The sequence below is a fragment of the Achroia grisella genome, unplaced genomic scaffold (assembly GCF_030625045.1).
Source record: "Achroia grisella isolate CSIRO2021 unplaced genomic scaffold, CSIRO_AGI_Agris_v1 utg487, whole genome shotgun sequence".
NCBI classification, from domain to species: domain Eukaryota; kingdom Metazoa; phylum Arthropoda; class Insecta; order Lepidoptera; family Pyralidae; genus Achroia; species Achroia grisella.
The window spans coordinates 3,251,100-3,274,093 of NW_026712891.1; the positions used below are offsets into that span (position 1 = coordinate 3,251,100).

At 31.1% G+C, this 22,994-nt stretch overlaps 1 protein-coding gene across 3 annotated transcripts in view; it reads right to left on the reverse strand.

Moving 5' to 3' along the window:
- LOC131845857 (voltage-dependent calcium channel subunit alpha-2/delta-4) overlaps positions 1 to 22,994 on the reverse strand; it is a 76,076-nt gene that overhangs the window by 49,654 nt on the left and 3,428 nt on the right. For all 3 annotated transcript variants that reach the window (XM_059194999.1, XM_059194998.1, XM_059194997.1), the window contains exons 2-3: positions 13,085 to 13,166; positions 504 to 614 (exon numbers count right to left, since the gene is read on the reverse strand). In XM_059194999.1, the coding sequence (XP_059050982.1) occupies positions 504 to 614; positions 13,085 to 13,166 (193 nt within the window). The remainder of the gene's footprint in view (positions 1 to 503; positions 615 to 13,084; positions 13,167 to 22,994) is intronic.

Consider the following 22,994-nt stretch of genomic DNA (forward strand, 5'->3'; position numbering starts at 1 on the left):
TGTATATTGAATATTGGTCTGACACATATAAAAAACAGAAGGTAAGGTATTTTAAAGTAGGAACTCTTTCTTAAATTTATAATAGGTACTTAAGCAAATATCTCAGATATATGTATATCAGGTATTTAACAAACCGTCTAAACTTCCGTTGATTTGAGGATTGACATTCACGTAATATAATTTTATCAATATGTTTATTTCGGATATATTATACATATGTATTCATTAAAACAATTTTATCATTAATAAATAAGTACAAGTACTGCATAATTTAGGACTAGATGGTACTATCGATAATTAGGTTCAGTATAGGCAATTTTTTTTAAATAATATCATTTTGGTTAAGAAATAAAGGTTTCAAAAAGGACTAAAAAATATTTGGGAATATTAAGTGTTGCATTTACCATGATGTCGACAGTTAACAATGACGCTGGGAGTACTCAGCGTCAACTTGGGATGACATAGTTGTGAAGATATATATTATGTTACTTGAATGTACTTACCATAACCGCGTTAATTTTGAAGTCCATGTGGTTCTTGACCTCGGCAGCTAGCTCACGCACCAACAGTAAACCATCCTTACGCGCCACTTCCACGTTGTACTCATGGTATTTCTGTGAAATCAGTAGCACACATTAAAATATAGTATAAAACCACACTTGCTTAAAACACGTGTACCTACTTCATTTCCTCAAAATAAAGCGGAAAAAAAAACAGTGAAAAATCCATTACATCAAGGCATCGTTTTTATAAAAGTAGAACGGCAGTGTTTTTATAATTATATAGACAACTAAAATTTAACAAATATACGTATGTCAATTTTTCATGTCTACGGCAACAAAAATAGTATTTAAAGACTTAGATATTTAATATTTTAAATAAATGATGATATGCCACTTTGTTTTTTCTCGTTTATAACGTATACAAATATTTTCACCAGCACTATCCAGCCAAGGAAAGACAAGACGAGTGGGGAGTGTAAGGATCTTACCTACCACAATGTCGTCATGGTCAATTACTAGAAAATTCGATTTGAAACTGACATCTAACTGAACTCACGCTCATCTTATCACACTGGTGCACCATCAATGCCAACTAACCCACTAGCAGACACATGTTCATTGATAAGGATGATGATCCATTAAAAAATATTATTAAAATGAGCAAATTAAAAATATTAAACCAACATTTGTTACCTAGCCTGGTACAACACGAAAAACCATTTGTCAACGCAGATAGAGTAGTGGCAGTAATATGTGCGTAGCACAAACGTAATTTAGTGCTTTCACAAGCACAGATAAACATTGGCAGGCGTGTGGCGTTCACATAATTTGTGAAAATGACAACGATCGCGTCGCTTTGGCACAGGGATGCCAACAGTAGGAGGAATCTAATACGAGATTTTTGGTATTCGGTACGAGGTACGAAATACCTCCATCCACGTACAATTTTGCGAGAAATTATGATCTACTTGCCGTAGATCAAAATTTCTCGAATTTACGAGTATATTTTTAATGCAGTCACAATTACGTATTATTATTTAATTAAAATTTCGTGTGTTTAGTAAATATCGTAACTGATACTTGTTAACATAACCTAAAAATTGTATTTATAGCTGTCGCATTGCCCTGCCTTTGACCCCTTCATTTAAATATGACTATCTACAAATTTGTATGAGCTAAATTCAGTCAATGCATGAGATTTTGACCTCTTTTGTAGGAAACAAAAAGTGTTAAGGTTGCAACCCTGTTTTGGCGGTACATTACGCCGCGCGCTCACTTATTGGACGCAACATTGGTTGGCGCCCGCGGTCTGGCGTCGCATTTGGCGTGTGGCAGTTTGTCATGCACGATAAATAATACGACATACTGAATACATTATTATTATTGTTTACATCTAAACTTATATTATAAATAGGAAAGATTTGATGTTTTTATGTGTGTAATGAATAAATTAAAAAAATAGTCACAACACCTAAAGCAACATTATCAGGCCGATATTCCACGCAACACCTCGATAGCACAATGGAATATAGCTAATGTATACAGAGAAATGATTTGTTCTTTGTTGGAATAACAAATTAAAAAAAATTGAAATCTCTTTAATTGTGCCACACATGTATGATAAACAAATTTTTAAATCACAAAAAGTACTACTTAATAGTAGTTTAGATCATATTATACAAGGGGATTAAACAGTGTACATAAGGATACAGATACACATGTAAATACCAGAATTACTTGATTTTCTGTGTCTATATCGTAAGTGTTTTGCTTATGATAAAGTCTTCGTATAGAAAACATATTAATATGCATCTACTAATACAATATACAATTGTATAGTCCATTCCACTCATACTGTCAACTTAGTATTTATAAAGAAAAGAATTGCAACGAATAGATGTGAGGTTTGATATGAATAACTGTCAATATTGGTAGAACAGACGTAGGAAATATAATGCAATTCTGCAGCATTCATTTTTCAATATTTCTGCGCACTACAGTGTGATTCCTGACAAGAACTGCAGTACAGGCTGTCAAATTTAAAATGGAACTAATAGGTACATCTGAAATTTGGTATATGCTCGCTGCCAAATTATTGTTATTCGGCAGAGGCGCTCGCTTCGTATCGTGTTATTAAATTTTGGATTGTGCTCCATGTTGCTTTTGTCATATGCTATTAAATCTTATGGCACGCTGTATAGTGTTATTATATATAGAACCTCTTCAAACCAGTATTTATTTTAAAGTATTATTATTATTTTTTAATAAAAATATAAATACAATGATATTTATGTTTAAATATACAAAAAATAAATCTGTAAAGTTTGAATATTTAATTAATTATTCCATCAAGAATAATAAAATATTGCTCGTTACCATGTTGTATAAAGTTAAAATCGCGTGTTAGTAACGGCTGGCGAATAATTATGTTAATAAAAGTAGCGAAAATTCATGACTCACGAATCTACTGGATACACTATTCTATATACTTTCAGATTTTATTTGGAGCGATTATAGTATTTATACTACTACATATTATTATATTATATTTGTAAAGTATTTCTATAAAATGTTGACTACTAACAGGATCTGCTTATTAATAAAATACTTAAATTGGTTTTAAGACGAATAATTTTACACGACAATTTGGTCACGGGCTGATTGACTAATTAGCTTTGATATTGGTATTTCTATCAACATAAGAAGCATAAATATAAATGATTGAATGAGCTAACCCGTACAATATTATCCGTGTCACATTTCCCCCGTTTTTGCTACATTTTTCATTGCAGCTCAGCTCCAATTAGTCGTAGCGTGATGTTATCATATATAGACTATAGGTCGATAACTGGCCTATACAATACTAGAAATAATTGTCATACCACCTCAGGAACTTACAAAATTTACCTGTTTATAATATACCTAGATACAAAAAGCTATTTCTTAAATCACTAAATCACGATGCTATATATATTGAAATAATAAAAGCAAAATTCTGGAAAGATCCTAAAATTTTTGCCTATTTATAGGTGCGTTGTACTAAACCTAAATATATTTTCTATTGGATGTTTGATTCTAGATTTAATTACAGTGGGTCGAGTTGGCGGTGTGCGGCGGTCTGTTGCATAACGCCGCCCAGCAAACCCTGTGGGGACACATTGGCTAACAAGGAACCTAAATTCAATTAAGGCAGTTAATTTAATCCGCTTTGTACGTCGACACCACCCTCACGGTCCTCCGATTTGTGTTTGTTTTCACTATTTCATAATATTCAATATAGGGCCGCTGGTAACTCAGCAAACTTCAAGTAAAAGCTTCTGGCCGAAATTAGTCTTCAGTGACCTTTATGTTGGCGAGGTCATAAATTTATTCTTCAATATAGTAGAGTGTTTTATACAACTCATTTATTATGTACTAGTGACGTGTCCTGGTTTCGCAAAGACATAGCTTTTATATGGCACACTTTTTTTTTATAATAAAAAATATTACCCACATTACTTGTTGATAACGTACTATAGTATTCACCAGTATTTCTACAAAATGCGTATCTTTGTTTCATCTAATTTCGACCCCAAGTAGCTTGCTTTGTAAGATGTGTTTTGTTTGTGAAATTACAGAGTAAAGAAGTATTACACCTTAATTCTCCATAACCCCTCATATTTTAGAAAGACAACAATTGTCACATGATGTTCATGGTGACGTTCTGTAAAATGGCAAAATTTGCTAATTTCCTTGTCTCGATCTACATTCAGACAGATTCGGGTGGTAAAATTATTTATTAGATATTATTTAAAATATTGTATGTATTTATTGTATTACTTTTCTTTGAATAAAGATTATAAGCAATAATCTTTATTCAAAGGAAATTCTTCTAAAGTCGGTACAAAGAAGAATAAAATTCGTTTCTCTTTATATTAGTATCATTATAAATGTATTCGAATAACACTAAATTAATGTTTTAAATTATAACACTATTAAACACAAACAAAACATCATTATTTAGATATATTGCGGTAAATATCCCCCAAGTTACGTTCCTTAAAAATGTCAATAAAATGGCGTAGCTATTGCGTAGAAATAAGAGCGCCGACAGTTTCACTGTTTCATTTATCATTGTAAAGTGTACATACCTCAGTATATATATATATGAGTACGAATAGATAACAAGTTAGTTTTATAACTATACTTATTGTGACCCGCGTCTTCGTCTATATTTATTAAAATAAAAAGTGATACAATCCATCTTTACGTCTAATGTTATTAATATCCTTACAGCCGTTTAGTCGGTAAAAAATAACGAACAGACAAACAGAGTCACTTTCGCATTTATATTATTAGTATATATTTGGTTTAGGGAATAAATTTAATTATATATTTAATAAAGCACAAACGTTCAAGATAAATTTAAATTAAAATAAAAAATAAATTTGCTCATATCGAACATTTAGTCACTTATGCAAATCACGTTTTTTGTATTAATATTATTTCACTAACGCAAAATATTCAAATTACTATGTTATAATAATATAATAGAGAATCTGCGAGTTTGAATCAAAGTTTTAAAAAACTATTTCTCCGTAGATGTTTACGATATGAAATAAATCATGTTTAAATTTCATCTTTCTTTTTAGCCTAAGTAATTTTGACTATGCATCGATAGGCTGTCAGGGCAAACCATTTCTTAATTATAACTATAAGCTACACTTTACTACCACAAAACTACTAAAACAAAATTACAATATATTTAATTTTAATATAATTTAGTTATTACAAAATGAAAAGATTTATAGGCAGAGAAATGCTATAAAAATATAGGTCGATAATTTTATTTTGTTACAGATCTCATAATATTTATCTACGAGCTATTTCCGTAGTCCTATTTGGTATAATACATTTAAAGACAGCAAAATATATTGCGAAATTGTATATGCCAACATATTCTATGGTTTAGATTAGATTTGTGCATTAAGGTCACGTTAATAAAGTTCTAAGTACAAAAGCCCGGTGAATATTAACGGTAAAAACGCGTTGTCATGATACGCGGCGGGCACATCGTGGGTTCAGTGTTTCTTGCGATCACCGGACAACATTTTCCACTCCGCCCGGTCGCATTTGTGCGTTCCCCGCACAAGGGAACTCCATTTACCAGCAAAAAATATGTACAGAAAAGGGTAGGGACTTGTCGTGAACTCGTGCATGCCACTAATGCCGACTCTTAAACATTATGTTGATACGAAAACGTCCATATGGCTATTTAAAGAATACTCATAGACAAAATCCTCTATGCAATCTTTGTAGTTTACCGAAGTTGGGGCCTTTTGTCTATAAATACTTTGTATAAAATAAAAGAAGTCTTAAAATTTGCATTTTATGGTTATCCGCAATAATAAGAGCTTAAAAATAAGAATAAGAAATCAAATTAGTCTTTTCTAGATTTGTGTTTGTCAACCAGTCTACTACGTAATTTTGAGAAAATGAGGTAAAATACTTTAACTAAGTTATGAGATTCTATAATGATAACGTAATGAAAGTAAAGTGAATGAAGAGAATGTTCCTTGTTCATTTATTCTATTATCAAATTTACTGATAGGCAAATACCATATACAAGTGCATACTCTGAGTCTAGAACTTTTATATAGATATATCATTAGGTAAGTCCTGAATAAAAATTCAAATTAAATTAAAATGCTTATCTGTATTCATGTAGGATATATTACAGACACTTATTATAAGTTAAATCCAGCATCAGTATGGAAAGAAGTTAAAACCACGATTTAAAAATTTAACATGAAAACGGGACTAAAACCCTACTCAGGAAATGACGCAAAAATACAAATCCTTTAAATTAAGGTACTATATGTATTATAAGAAATGAGAAATTGTTTTGATGGTTAGAGAGCATATGACAAGATAGAACGATATTACACATACACCTTTTCATGGGCGTATTACATAAAATAAATGCTGGTATGTGTCGTGAAAATCTGAGTTGAAACCTAATTTATATTTTATTTCATTTTGAAATTGGTCCTACCAAAAATCAATTCTATTTTTTTATCTCAAGTGTGGCAAATAAAGGCAAGTACAGTATAAAGATAATAACGTAATAATTGCCTAAACGTGGTCAACACTTTAGGAAACGTCTTCTGGAACGGAGAATATACGCGGCTTCCGGTATCCGGTTCGACGTCCGGTCCGGCGTATTATTGTTATTTTATTTGATACTTGATATTTCATATAGAACTTTGCACGTTCTCTATTTGCCCAAACAATATTGATCAAGATTTAATGAAATATCAATCCTATCTTACTGTTTATTGACTAATTGTTTCAGATATACTATCACTTGTTTATTGATGAAGCGATGCATATATTGCGAGTAGAGATCAATAAGAGATGGTTGCGACCTTTTTGTATAAACATTAGAAAAACATTAATTAGAGTCTTATCAACGGCTTAAAATTATGGCTCAGTAACTGATTGTACTCTCACTTATGTAAAGTGAGAGGTGTCACATATTCTATGGATTTAGAAAAAAGAGAAGACTCGTAATGCGTCTGTCATCTTGTTGTGACAGATATTAATTTTTACTTTCCGTTTTAAATAATCTTTTATGTTCATTGCCAATTTATTAATTTGCAAACTAAGATAGGCAGACTTATACAAAGGTATTACAATAATAAAATATTCCACTGACTTCTGTCCTTAGGCATTCTATGTAAACTAACTTTCTACATTATTCTCATATTATCAATAAATGTAATGTATTTCAGTACAATACATCTTCAGATGCAAATATAAGGCAATTATTTTGCATTTTATAAGAAACCGTCATAATTAAAACCTGGCGCTACGTACTCGCTACGAAACCGCTACGAAACCCCAAATGCATCTCAGATAGACTAGGCAATATTTTTAGATTTATAGAAATGTTATATACTACGCTGACCTGTTTTAAAAAATGTTTAATAAATTATTTTTTCAAGTATTTGTCATATTTCTGTAGTAGAGGGTCTAACATTATTAAGAAAGTGAATATGTTTGTTATTACTTCTTTGCACTTTAACACTCAGACACTCGTCAATAAAGGGATTTAAGCGATATTTGATATGGAGAAGAGCAATTTTTTATAAATTTATAGACTAGACAGCGGATAATAGAATAGAGTGTAAAAAATTGTTAAGTATATAAAATGACATTCTGTAAACTATGTATTTGTTGTTTTAAGAAAAATATTACTTTTCGTATATTTTGTATTTTATATATTCTACATAAATAAGAATCGATTGCCATATATAAAACCTATTGCTTCAAAACGGCTGCTTTATCTGTTTATAATTATCAGGGTAAAGTTTGCATATATGAAAATATTTTAATTATAGATATACTAAATATATAATAAAATATCGCCTGAGTTAACCATATTGACGTTATGTAAAGAGATGATTTGGTCTCATTTTCGTCATTAGTACATCCGTGCGAAAGCGGGTGGACAGCTAGTATATATATTGGTTACAAAATGTTTTTATTTTATTATTTTTAAGGTTAAATATTGAATAGGCTACATCAAGCATGGTGTTTCAAGGTATTTTCATACTTGAAAAGATGATTTGATGTTCGATCGATTGGAAAACCCAGGTATGGTATTTCAGTGTTTGATCCACTGTGAGTGGGCGGAGTCTGAGGGGTCGAAGCTGATACTTGTATACTCGTATAACTGTCCACTTGTTAACTAGTATTTTACTATATCTATTTGCTCTAATTGTGTTATGTATGTAAAAAATAGGCCGTCACTACTGTAATATTTAAATTAATTCAAATTAGTAAAGCTGCGTTACAAGTTTACTATGTACTCATATGAAACATGTTATTGCATGCATATATATATAATATCTAGACAAATACTATAAAATGAAGATAGATTTTTTTATAAGGCAAGTGACGTCTAAATCCAGATGGATTTGAGTATTCTTTCGCTGATTAAGTATATTATACATTATTCCTGTATGACATATACTAGTTTTTATCTATTATGTTAATATATACAAAACTTATAAAGCCATAAATACCAGAGCATTCATTTCAGTTCAGTTCATTTACACCGATCGTTTGTCTCGACGCTGTAGGAAGTTAATTTAACGTTAAATGTCTCCAATATTTATAGAGAGACAAATTTATTATAAGATTACTCACACCATTGGAAAATTATAAGTTTCAATCCGTGACACGATATCAACTTCTTCCGAAATTCCAAATTTAAATACCTTTAGAAGCGATTAATTAAAAATATATTACTAATGAAATTAAAGTTTAAGAACGGGCGTCGCGTCGGATATGAGCGAGCAATGATCTCGGAATTTCATATTCTCGTTAGAATGCTGAGATTGAGCACTCCGAAGATTCATTTTATTACAAAAGTCAAATTTATATAAATCCTCCTTGTAGGAGTAATAATTCATTTTGGATTGATTCACAAAAACCTCTTAAATTCTTCAAATTCAATCGATCATAAAAAAGGATTAGGAATTAACACGTAAGTAGCAAAAATAATGAAAATATTTTGTTTTTTTCTATCTTTACAATAAGGAATCTGAAGCAGGTAAATGGTAATACGTTTAGTTTTCATACAAATCTCCGTAGGTACTTGTGTTATGTCTATAACTCTGTGATATTAAGTAAAACTATGTGATATTATCTTATCTGTGCTAAATATCAATTAACTTACTTATTCAGTGATAGTTATACAAGTAAAAATTCACTGTTTAGTATACTTTAAGACTTTCTAAGACTGTTATGTTGTAGTGTAATGGTATGTAAATGGTAAATGGTAAAGCTCGCCGCTTGATTATCCTTGCGCTACGCTATACGCTACTGAATCTCACTGACCTAATTTAATTCTGTCGATTAAATGCTTGCAATCAATTCTTTTTCTTTTATATAAATACTTTCTTTAATTATTATTAATATAATAAAACTGTTACTGGCAGCTTGGTTTGTTATTATATCTTACTTTTTTGTTGTTTTGGCGAAGGAGGTTTTTATGTTTTCATTAATTTAGTTTATGAAATTCTTTGCAAAAACTTTAAAGAAGAATTTATGCCTAAATGACGCAGTGACAGTTGTGTTTAATTATTTATTGACATACATATCTTCTACACTAATACAGATACTATTCTATGTGTATTGTAAAGACCCTAACTAATATACATATACCTACTAACATTGTAAGACGGTATTACTAAACGCAATGTACCTACTCCTAAATAGGTACCTATTTACTTACGTGAATTATGTAGAGGATCCCAAACGAGCATCGCTACTTCAAAAGGCGCCAATACACTTCATTCAATTGATTTCAAACACGTAACTAATTAAATATATAACTCTAATGAAATCACTTCAGTGTAATCTATAAAATAAGATATATTTACAGTCTCTGTAAACCAATATGTATTTTTTTTTGTTTTACTAGTATAGCAAGGGAACTGATGTATGACGTGTGTGATGTACATACATACCAACAAGGATCACGTCGCTATATGATTCTGGCTGCCTCTTGCACTACTCTGGAGGATTAAAGTTTCACGTTATGCCTCTTTACCATATATTTTCACTGTCAACCTATCTAGTTATTGGCATATTAATAAACAATCACTAAAAAAAAATCATTATAATCCAACAAGGCACGTCGAAGCAGCGTACGTAAGATACTGGTAGCGTTGCCTCTTTGAATGGCTATACATAAGCTCTGGGCAAAGTAGCTACTAGCTCTTGGGTCACAAGTAACCTTGATGAGCCGCGCGTAATATTATCTAGTAATATCTTCTTTTAGATTTAAAAGCCTCCAAGGTACAGAAACCTTTGTATTATTACATATATTTTGCACCCTCCGGATACAGAACCTCAGTAAAAACTGATAGACCCATTTATTATAACAATGTGCTTTGAGATTTTCTCGTAAATTTTCATGGTTTTATAAGAGCTTAAATCTACGACTTCGGGGCTTTGAGATTTTAATTAATAATACCAATGGCTCATAGACCCCACCGCAGCGATTAGTACAATCCGTCATTTAAATAAACGACTACCCTACAGTACATTTGAGGTTCTAATGCTTAGCCGTTTATTGTTATATGAGTATTATAGATGAATATATATACATATTTCACTAATGTTTTGTGGTGTATCTGACACTTCCTGTTCATTTTATTTCAATCGCTTTACAAACAAAAAGGTTATATATCGTGTACCAAGCCGCTCAGCTAGTGTATTATATAAATATAATATTAACTTTGTCGGAATATTCATTACATTACATACTCTCTATTTATATTTTTTAAGTATAAAATATTTTGTTATCTGTGCACAACCTGAACAAACTGTCGATGCGGTTCATAGAAAATGGCAACTTTCGATCAAGTTGACGTTACATAAAAAAGATAAGAAACAAGTATTGTATATTTGTGTTAAACACCATTTAGATACTTTAGAATAAATAACATCCCGTTATAGTAATTGCAGTTAAGGTAAGTTATTTCAATAGATAAATTTATATTTATTCATTTAAATAGCTTCTTGTATTATTACAACATCACTTACCTTTTATATTATATACTATTGTGATAGAAAGGTTTAATATACTACCATACATTTTAATTATTGTGTACCCAATACAAATATTTGTTAGTTGTTAAGAACTCATTATTCTATAGATATTACTTACAAAATAACTTAGAGGATGGAAGTATCTGTGCTACTTTTCATTATTATTAAGCTCCATTTATTTTTGATAAGTATACTTATAGCTTAAATGTAATATTCTCTTATGCGCTTATAAAAATATTCCTAAAGTATATGTATGTATCTGAGCAAATATAAAATTGACTAATGAAGTCAATACTCATTAAGTAAACAGCGCGCGAGTCTCTGATGTATAACTTATATGAGATACCGTAGCATATAGAAAAGTAAATAAGAAAGTAAAATAATACAAATGATTTATATGAATGATAGCGCGTAGTGGGTGGTCGATCAGAACGTTCTGCTAATATTGAATAAGTTGCGATGAGAAAGTTTCTTCTACGAAACATTATATTACTTGGAGAACTGCGATCTCCGCAGAATTTTGATTGTTTTATTACTGCGGCGGACATAATATTGAAATATCGGAATAATATATTGAATATTATCATAATAAGGAATTGTATTATAACAAATAAAAGTTCGATGTCGGGCCAAATCTATAATCATAATAAATTGTGTGAAGATTAAGACTTAGTTTATTTAATTCTTTTAATGATACGCTAATTATCTATAAGGATCTATAGAGCCCTTTACAACCTCGTGAATTAAATATACTTTTAAAAAAATAGGTACCTACTAATAGTATATATAATATACTAATCTATACTTACGTTCTAAAGGGGAAAGACTTGATTATATTATCTATAATGAAAGGTAACATAAAGAATATACCCTACTCCTAGAATACTTGACAGATTCTACAGTTAGTTACACAGTCTATATATTACGTCAATATACATATGTAATATTCGCAATACTACCTATATCGGAAGTATAACAAGAGTTTATATATTAAATACGTAGGATTCTGGTGACTTGGGGATGTTACATTGAGGCGTAATAGGAAGAGGTTTACATTCAATAGTAAACGATTGATAAATTGTGATGGTAGTAAATTCTCTCGGTATAAATCTAATTGGATCATGTTCTTAATAATAAGTTGCTGATTACCTATGTTAGTATTTAGGAATATTGATCTTAAAGGCCCAGTAGGCTTAAGGCTTTAAATAAAAATTGAACGTTTCTTAGTTTAATAAAAATGTTCGTTTGGTCTTCGCGCATGGTATGGAATGATGCCAAACCTCTAATCATATAATTGAATCGTACAATCTATTTCATAAAGACGTGACTCCTAAATTTTGGGAACATATAAATATGGTAATCTTTAGAAAAACGACAAATTAAAAATAATATTTATGTTAATAGAGTAATTATTTAATACATTTATTGGTGTTTTTTTTCAATTTAATATCCGAGAAACGAAACAGTATATAAATGCACTATAAAAAAATAATTCCAAAAAAAAACTTTTTATAAAGGGATTAAACTCTATTGTTTCTTCTTAGTGTTGAATTAGTAAACTATAAGTATCTATGCTATATAGTATCTACCATACCGTCAAAAATACAATAGATTCAAAAAAATTTAAGTAATGAAAAAAAACTATGTCATGACATCAAGTGGAATAGGTGTTAAAAAAATTAATAAAATTCTGAAAATATAATTTTAAATCCTTAATTATTGTAATAGCACGAGTGGCAATAAACAGCATATCTGATTTGACAAAACGCTTCGCACATTGTGTATCATGGGACGACACGTATCTAGGCCGGGGGATGTATTCGGGGAGAAGGGTGATTCAGAGTGCGAACTTTCTCACACTGCATTTTTGTACGAGCGCGTCCGACCAACGACCATACCGCATTTGAAGCAGAAAGGAAATGCACATTTCTCTCTTTTTATACACGAACAAAGTTGAACAATGAAAAAGTACTCACGTTTTGTATCTGATTCATTTTTGTGAAGTGTCGTCCAAACTCCCATAAGTCAACGCCAAATTTTAATGCCCAATTTTTTACTCTGAAACAAAAACAGAATGTTTTACAACTCTACATTATGTAATCAATTAGCAATTGATGTATTGATTATAACTAATTTTTTTTTGTGAATTCTATTATAATTTGTATGTATTGCGTTGCGATTGTGTGTGTTGTGATTATAGTCGTACATCTCTAACAAACACAACATAAACAATTCAGAGGAAGGTAATGCCTAATCATAGGTTGGCCTGATAATAGTACAAAATTATGCCCGTAAACCTACTGTACAAATTATATTTCACAAAATGTTAAAAATCACCTGCGTCACTGAATTATTTATAGACGGTGTTTTATTTCTAATTAGATATTAATTTCGACGAATTCTTTTTACACTTAACTATCTCTTCAAATGTCATTAAGCTCTCAGTAAAAGATACAATTACGTAAAAGTCCAAACAAGATGAAAAGGAAACGATACGACAATTTTCAAGAAAAATCTTTTTAAAACATTTATCATAATTCTGTCACGGTGAAGTAAATGTGATTGGGGAAGCAGGTTAAGCATTTTTTCCAGTCGGCTAGCCACCCCTTATTTCATATAAATGTTTTCTGAGAGGCTATACATTTATATTTGTCATATTTGGAGCGACATAAATGTATAGCGACAATTGTGATGGGATGGGACCAATTTAATTAAGAGCCGTGCGTGTTACCAATTCACGAGTCGGGACATTTTCAGATTCTTTAAGCGTGAAAATAATATGTTATCTTTTGATTTATGTTCTTCTATTAATATCAACGTTCACGCTTGTTGTACCTCGTGTTATCTTTTGTTTTATTTACTTACTTATATATTTATAGAAAATTTGTGATTATTTAGTCAGATGTAATCTTAAAGATTAAATTAGATTCAGCAATAGCTTAAATTTTTGGGAAAAAATATAGCTAGTTATATTTTTTTAATTCACCAGTTTTAAGAAGTAAAGTAATATATAATTGTTTATACAAATCTTATAAATAGTCTCTATCTCTACTAACTTAAGCAAAACTAAATAATATTATTCTTAGCTTAAAACTATTCTTAACTTACATTCGCTATTAGTAGTCCTACAGATAAGATAATAGATTTGTGAATTACTTAGTACTACATAAGTAGGTCTGTTTATGTAGAACTATGTAATATTATGTTATCTGTGGTAGAACTAATATTACTAAAATTATTTCGACAAATTCATTAAATTCCCGTTTATTAGTGCGAAATGAAAACGAGTTAAAAATAATATATTATATTATCTGCATTATTACGGTAAAACATTATTGAAATAATTAATAAACGATCTGAAATAATCTCGTGTCATACATTCAATTAATTCGTAATTAAAATTTGCTACAATAAAATATTTGTTAATAAATAAAAACCTAATTCCTCTTTCACAATCAGTTGAATCGACTTGATGTCGATGCAAATAGGAAAAAAGAAGTAAACCCGGTGGGTAGGAGGCGTGGAGTGAGTATGGCAAACATCACTAGAGGTCGTCGTTGTTAGTCCACACTCCACATGTTGTGTCAACAAACACTATTTTGTATATTTTGCCGGCGTCTTGATTTTGGCCAATATGATTTATTTTGCATATTGGCAAAATTTTCTTCGACAGATTAAGGAATTTGATGCTGTCAAACTGAGTTGTTATACTGATTTTCAAGCTTATATAAACAATTAAGTAACATGGTTTTTGTTAAGAAATAAAGGTGGCATATTAGCTGAAAGTTTCTATTAGATCTAGATAGCACAGTCCCGCCCTTTTATTTATAAAAAAATAGTAATACCTCACTTTCTCTCAGATTAAAAATAATTTTAGAATTAATTTGTTTTGTTCTATAGTACATATGTCGGTTGAATAGTTAATAGTAAGTTTAGTTTTGTATTGTAATTATGTACGTGTATTTTATTTTATTATTTATGTGCCTATAATTTTAGTATATGTATGTGTATATATATTTTGTATTGATATATTATCTATTTCTGTATCTATAGTACGCCTAAAAGGTGGATTCTTTTCTATATTCAAAGCTCTTATTATCTCCCAAGTTGCCAAGTTGTTGTAAGATATTGCTTTAGACGATAAAACCGCGTTTTGTTTATTATATATATGATTTTCTTTTTATAATTAATGTCAGTGCGCAATAAAGAGTTATTATTACTTTTCAGCAGCCATATACCCAAGTACCTTAACAATATGTATATTTGAAACGTTAAGGAGGTAGTTGAAGACACACACACGGTGAGGAATATGGAAACAATTATAAATACATTCATAATCTTGCCAGTGTACCTACCTGTTGATCTCACCACCTCACTTTCCGATTATTGCGAGCTTAATTCTCGTACAAATATTAATATTTATTAATACATACGTCTGTTTATAGTTGATGTTTATCCATCATTGGTATAAGTCCTGAGTAAAAAGTGCTGTCTGAAAGGTCTTAAAATTCTATTAAAACAGCTCACCGTCACAAGCCGACTACGCTGCAGATCGTCTGTCTTGTGGATATCTTTATTAACGGCATCTGTTTAGTTTCTTAATTAAGAATAGGGAGAATATTTTAAAAACAACAACCAACATCCGAAATTGTCGTCAGAACTTCGCCATAGCTGAATTCCTTATTCCGTTTCGTTTAATTCAAGTTGTCCCACAATGTCCTCATTAGCAATCAGAGAATGTTTCGCGGCCATTGTTAGCGCAAGTTCGGCCGTCGCCAGCAGAAGTTCCGAATTTAAAATAATTTAAAATGTTCCGTTGGGCGTCGTCAGGTGCCGGGAAGCGGTCGCAGTGGCTACTTATACCCGTTGAGGACACCGTAGGCCGCTGCGTCCGCACTTCTCTGCTAAATGGCTTCTTCAGATTGTTATGAGTAGGCAGCATCTAAACTGTTACCGTTATTCCGATATTGAAGATAATTTAATGCCACGCTATATATTTCAATCGGCAGATAATTTTTGATTTACCGGTAATATTGTTTATCAAGTACTACTAATACAATTTACGTGTATAGTTACGTAAAATGATTTCTATGAATATAAAAAATTCTAAAGATTTCTTAAAAAAAATCTATTACTATCTGTCCGCCTGCGTCATGTATATAGCGTCTCATACTGGACAAAAGGCGCACAAATATTACCTTTAGAGATATTAATTAGTCCACATTTCATGAAGTTTTAGAATAACGTATATTCTAAAAAGAGTACCAATAAATCCGCTTAAAATAAATTTGCATTGTAATCTGTTTTATCGTCATGCTCGAAATAGGGCTCTCTGAACTGAATGAACAGAACCGATTTACTTTATCCACCTGACTTTATATCTGCTATCTATATCCGTGATATGTCGATTTGAAAGCAGGAGCGATCGTATCCGAAGGTGCCATTTCATACACGTGAGCTGTAGTTTCTCGGACCCGAAAGCTTTTCTATGATTGTTTATTTCCTACCTTTCTGAATATCGAACATAAATAATATGCCATAGATATTTATGTAACGTAATGTAGTGTGTAATTTTTGTAATATTTCAATAGCATTATTCTTTTTTTTATCTGCTGTAAAAAGGAGAGAATGACTTCAAAATCATATACTGATTTTAAGAGTACAGACTGGCGTCTATCGTAATAAATAATTAATTTGCAAGTTAAAAAATTGAATTGCATTAAGTATTTATCTTGGTATATATAAGTTATAATGACTAATGATATTTGAACGAATAAAATACTGAAGCAAGTGTAACTTAATATGAATTAGGGCTTAGTGTACAGTCCAATCATCCTATGAGTACGACCAGTAAAAAAAACTATGACTAACGTGGTAGACCTATGACGCAGTTCTACTTATGATGACTATAGTCTCTTTCATCGGAATGGTATGTGGAATAAAATAATGTATGACTACTGATTACTGTTTTAACCCCTAAAAAATACGGTGATAATCATCAAAATAGTTTGTTTATTACATTAGCATAATTTTGGCATAAAATCTTAAATTTCAGTTGGAAAATAGATTTCAGTTACCATCAATAATTAGCATGAATAATAAATAGGTTCAGATGAATATTATTAGGTATATATATCCGTATATAGCGAAAGATTTAAAGATAAAATAGTGATAACAGTTGTAAAAACCACAGACATCTATCGAATTTGGCATCACTCGTTGTAGCTTCGTAACCACGGTTAGTGCAATCTACCTACTTGAATGTCGAGTGGGATCCACTTGACGATTAATTAGTCACAGTGTCACCCTAGAAACATTACTAAATTTCTACGTTGCCAAATTTTGGGAAATGGACACCTTGAGTGACTGTAGGTGCCCAGTAATGTCATTGCCTTAATTCATTAATCTTAAAATGTAAACATATCTTGGAAGTAGTTGCTAGGCAGAAGTAATAGGCGAAGCGACGGTCTAAATAGGCGAAATACAGCCCTTACTCTTCTAATTATAAGGACAGATATATAAACTAAAATCAATAGGATATTAGCAACGATCAATTATCATTTTGAGATGACACTATATTAGAGATCTAAAATCTCTTCAGGGTAGATAAATATATTGGCTGGGCTATCGTTAATACGTTTGCATTAGCCGACATCGGTGGCGAGCATCATATCGTCTGACACCGTCCGACGAAGTTAGTTCATTAAAGATAGCGATGATATCTCAGTTGCAGCGAGTCGATAACCGTTGTTTTATTAATCAGCGTCGGCGAGAGCTGGCAGACGGGGTGTCAGACGCGTTGTGCCGACTTGTGTCCTTACGTAAGCCAGCCTCCGTAGTACGCGGCTCGTCCCCCGCGCCCGCGCACCTCCCGCGCCCCGCGCTAGATCAATACCGGAGCCGGCGCCTTTGACATGTGCCCCGCGTGCCGCTCAGCAAATATTTACGTTGTGGAAACAGATCATAACTAGTTTCATTTGCCTGTTTGTACGCCCGGGGCCCGCGACCTGCATAATTGACTGTTGTAGAATCTCTGATTTATGTCTCCATTAATTTTACACGGCTGCTTACTTTTACCTCGTTTTTTGAAGACGTTTTTAATATTGTATGAAAAACATTTTATATACGGCGGCTAATACTGAAATACTTTTCGTCGTGACTTATTAATAACCTATTTATATTCACGGTTACATTTGGAGGGTTGAATTTATTAAAACCCGTGCCGTGGCTAAACAAATTGGCGAAGTGGATCCGACGTGAGCTTGTGTAAATTTATGTACACGGAGAGCGAATGAAAGAGAGTGTTCGAGTATTTTGAGTTTTTAAACTTGATGTTGTTAAATGAGCTGAAATATTTCATTTCACCCTGTTTTTCTTTTCTGTGGTTTATGATTATACATATGCATTGCTACTGACTATGTATATCTATGAACATTTTGAAACTCTACTTTACGGTCATACAACAAGATTAAATAATACTGTACTATACTTACATAAAGCACTTTATCTTTACACAGTATAAAATAAAATCGCATCCGCAGTCTATTCGCTTAGATTTTTTAAACTACGCAACGGATTAGCAATATATAGAGTGATTTAAGAGAAAACTTTATATGTATTATATATGTACAACCGTGCAATCCAGGGCTAGTGAATAATTAAGGTCTTCAAAGAAATATAAATCTTTGACGAGTCTTGGCAGTATGAAACAATGTTTACGTACAAAACATTGTTTCATAGAGCCAAGATCCGTCCTACGACCTAACTATACGACTAATTATAAGGATGGGCGACAATTTACTCCAATAATAATTGGATACGCTACTGCTATATGGTATATATCTGAAAATATTTCTAACAATTACTATTATAAATCAGTGTTCGTTGTTGTGATTAAAGTGTAATAAGCGCACGACTAATAGCTTTATTACCAAAATAGTATAGTAAATATGACATTACTACTTTGTTATTATTTATCTCTAAATTAACTATATCATTGAGTAAACGTTGATGTACTGTGAGATAATATATCATAAATCTAACCGAGTGACGACGAATACGTCCTTTCATGGGATGTTCTCCCATCATCGGGACATTCTCTACATATTGCCAATCTAAGTAACTAGTATTAACGCCTACATTCATACATGTACCATGCTCTCTATGCGCTAATAATTGCGAACCGAACCATATATGAAGCTTATATTTTGTGAAGTATCATCTATTTAAATTAATAGTAGATAGAGGTAGAAGAAGAGGTAGTAGAAGTATGCAGTACCCACAATAGTTACTCTTTAGATAGAAACTAGCAAACGTTTTTTTCCATATAAATAAAAATCGCTATAAAAAATATGTAGGGGTTGGTAATAATTTAGGGTTGTATAGAGCTACGATCCGTCCTATGACCTGACTAATAATAAGGATGGACATAAATTGTCCATCCTTATTATTATTACTCCTATGATAATTGGTAGATTGATTTCTGTACTTAATAATCAAAATAGTTTTCTTTCTTTCTTTATAAACTATAAGATCGATCGATTATTTCCATTGCACCTTCACATAATATAAAAAGAAGTTGGTATATAACGTAAAAAGAACGGGTTTAAATGCAGTTTTCAGAAATACATAGAGTGATTCAAGAGAAAGGTGTGTATGTATAATACATTAATAAATTATCATTAAATAAATTACTGACAGTCCATTTACAAATAATTTTCCATTCCATGGTAATATTTAATTATGAGTAGATCCACTTGTTAGAAGTTTTTTTTTAAAAGCGTGTTGTTGTGACTAATATTAATAATAGAGTATATTAATACTGTATGAAGTGTATTTTTAAAAGAATAAAAAAAATCAAACTACCCCGCTTATACTCTGATTATATTAACTCCCACGGTACTGTGCGTGGACATAGCGTAGGCGCCTGTGACGTCACGCAGTTTGCATTTTTCTATTAAACTTTATGATGAACGAGCACGGCTCTTGTTGGATTTAAATATTGATATTTGAGCAATTTCCTGACGCAATACTTTAATTACTCTTTTGGAATAGGAAGTAAATATTTTTATTTTGTTTTTAATTTTAATAAGAGTGGCAAAACAAGGAAATCTTACCCTGACGATTCTATAGATGAAAAATAATACTAGACTATTATCTAAATGTTTGAATCTTTTTTCTTGATTGTTGACAATTGTACATATTATATAAACTATAAACCGCCTGTATGACATTCCTATGATCTAATTGTGTAATCTATATGTATGTAATGCTTTCTAAATGTATATGAACAATGAAATATCTATGTAGGTGCTATTACAAGTATATTATTTTTCTATAATTCAGCACTTAATGTAACTTTTATACATTACGGTATTAGCTATCCAAATTAACATAATTTACATTAACATAATAAAATATGCTAATATATAAATATGTGCATTTGTGATAATAATAATATAATTTATAGGTCACGACTGTTATCCCACATGTTATTGTCAATTGTCGACATCATGGTGGAGGCACCTCTTGACTTGACATGAACACATTAATAAGTATAATTAGTAAATCACGGGATCTTACCACGTTTTATTTTTGTTGAGGTCCCGATATTTCGGCATTGTTTCAACGGCCATGATCACGGGTAGGTAAACTGAACAAAAATAAAACGTGGTAAGATCCCGTGATTTACTAATTATACTTATAAATAATGACCGCGTCAAACTTAAAACAGTATATGGACACATTAAGTTGGGTACATATATTTGAATCCGAGCAGCAATTTTTAGGTTATTATTAGTGATTACATATTTCCTCGGAGACTCAGTCAAAAATATTTATGAATTGTGTTTTTTTTATGTAGACCTAAGTTGAATTTACGACCTTCTAAGTGTAAGTGAGGATACTAAACATCTAGACTACGACGTCATCAAGCATTTATTATATTTAAAATAAAGATAACCTTCAATCCAAATACTTATTCAAATATTACTTTTCTTACTATTGTAACTAGGAAATGTTGGGGGAACAGCAAATTGAACAGTCATTTATCATGGATTGATCCATCTTCCAAGTCTCCCAACTGTCACTTGTGAACTTTTTCATTTAGCAAATCGCGGCGTTAGCCACCGACATGTCATTACCAAAATTCATCTTTTTAGCGGCGGTAGAGTGGGAGGGGTATAAACCGAGGGGTTCCATAAATTATCGGACTGTAATTGCCTGCCAATATACTGCTTGGTGAAGCGAATGTTTGCTATTCACGTGTTGCCACAGAGCAAAGACCTTTCGAAAGCGTATTAAATATACGCAAATAGTGTTTCATACCATCACAGATGAGATAATATGATACCAACATGAATATTTTTTCAATTTAATTGACAGATTTAAAGTGCATTAATATAATACATTAATTTTCTCCTCGTTAGACTCTGATTTTAATAAGTGATTTATGATAAAATATCATTATCATTAACTATAATAACGCGAATGTAACTAAAAGGTAGGTACTAGAAACGAAACGAAAGAAAAGTAACGTTTATACTTTCTTAGTAAATTCGAGAGTTTTTTTTTACGCAAAGATACATTTCAGTTTTGTAGTGATCTGATGAAAATGTTATTCAAGACGTTTCATATAAAAGGTTGTGTTGTGGAAGATTATTCTCTTTATTTTTTATTATATGGCATTAAATGAGTTTATGGTGTCAAAGTTTTGGCATTGTGTCGGATAAACACGTACTCATACCTACGTATTCAATTTGAGGGCATTTCTGTTTTTTTTTTGCAACGAACGGATTTTTTTGAAATCGGCAGTGGTTTCCAATCTAATTTCGTGTCGTTAATCTTATACAATATATATGAATAGTAATCTTATAGCAGAATTTGATACGGTTTTCTTATAACAGCAATATATACGTATCGTGAGATATGTATATATTGTTCCACAAGAAAACCATTCAAATTTCAATTCTGAAAAATGATATGATATAACCGACGCTTTAACCCCTTACAAATAAACTCAATTCCTTTATTAAATATTACATATTATTGAAAATAGACAATTTACCAAAATGTTTTAAAGCCTCAATTTTTAAATAATTCATACTACAGACGCCAAACAAAATGCATCTTATAGCTTATGATACTACATACATATAATCACATCCAGACGTAACGAGAGTCAGTCCTGTTTTTATACGTCGTATATTTCTACTGGGATAAATTTACATTTAGACGTGTACCTACATTAAAAATGTATGGCTTTCCGGGCTACGTTTCTACATTTAAATCGAATTTAAAAGCTTTGAAAATAATTAATTGAGAGTAAATCCATCTGTACCTTTATTCGCTTACTAAATTGTAATTATCGTAATATGTATTTGTATTTAAATGTCATACTTGTCAGTTCATTTTGCACTGACATCGTGAAAATCTAATGGAATTGCGCTACATTCCGAAATAATTAGTGTAGAAGCTAGAATACGAGCTTAAAATATAAAAGTAAAATGAGTCATATTTAACTAACATTGCTATAATATTGACTCACATATACATGTGCATACATCATCCGTGAATTGATTAGTTATTGTTTGATATAATACCTAACAGTATTGTTTACTTGCATGAGTTAATAATTAACATATAGATATTAATTGTTAAGTATTATCAAAAAGTCTATTTCATAAGGATACAAAAAAATACGGCTCCTTGAAAAAATGTACATTTAATTATTGAAAATTTAAAATATTGCTGATAAGAAAAATTTTATAGAAAATAGAATGGGTACTTGCATTCAAAGATATTTAAAAACTTTCACGAGTCAAGAAACGAAGCAAATGAAAATGTAAAAAACAATAACCACTTTAATTACACAGATCGATAGGGCCA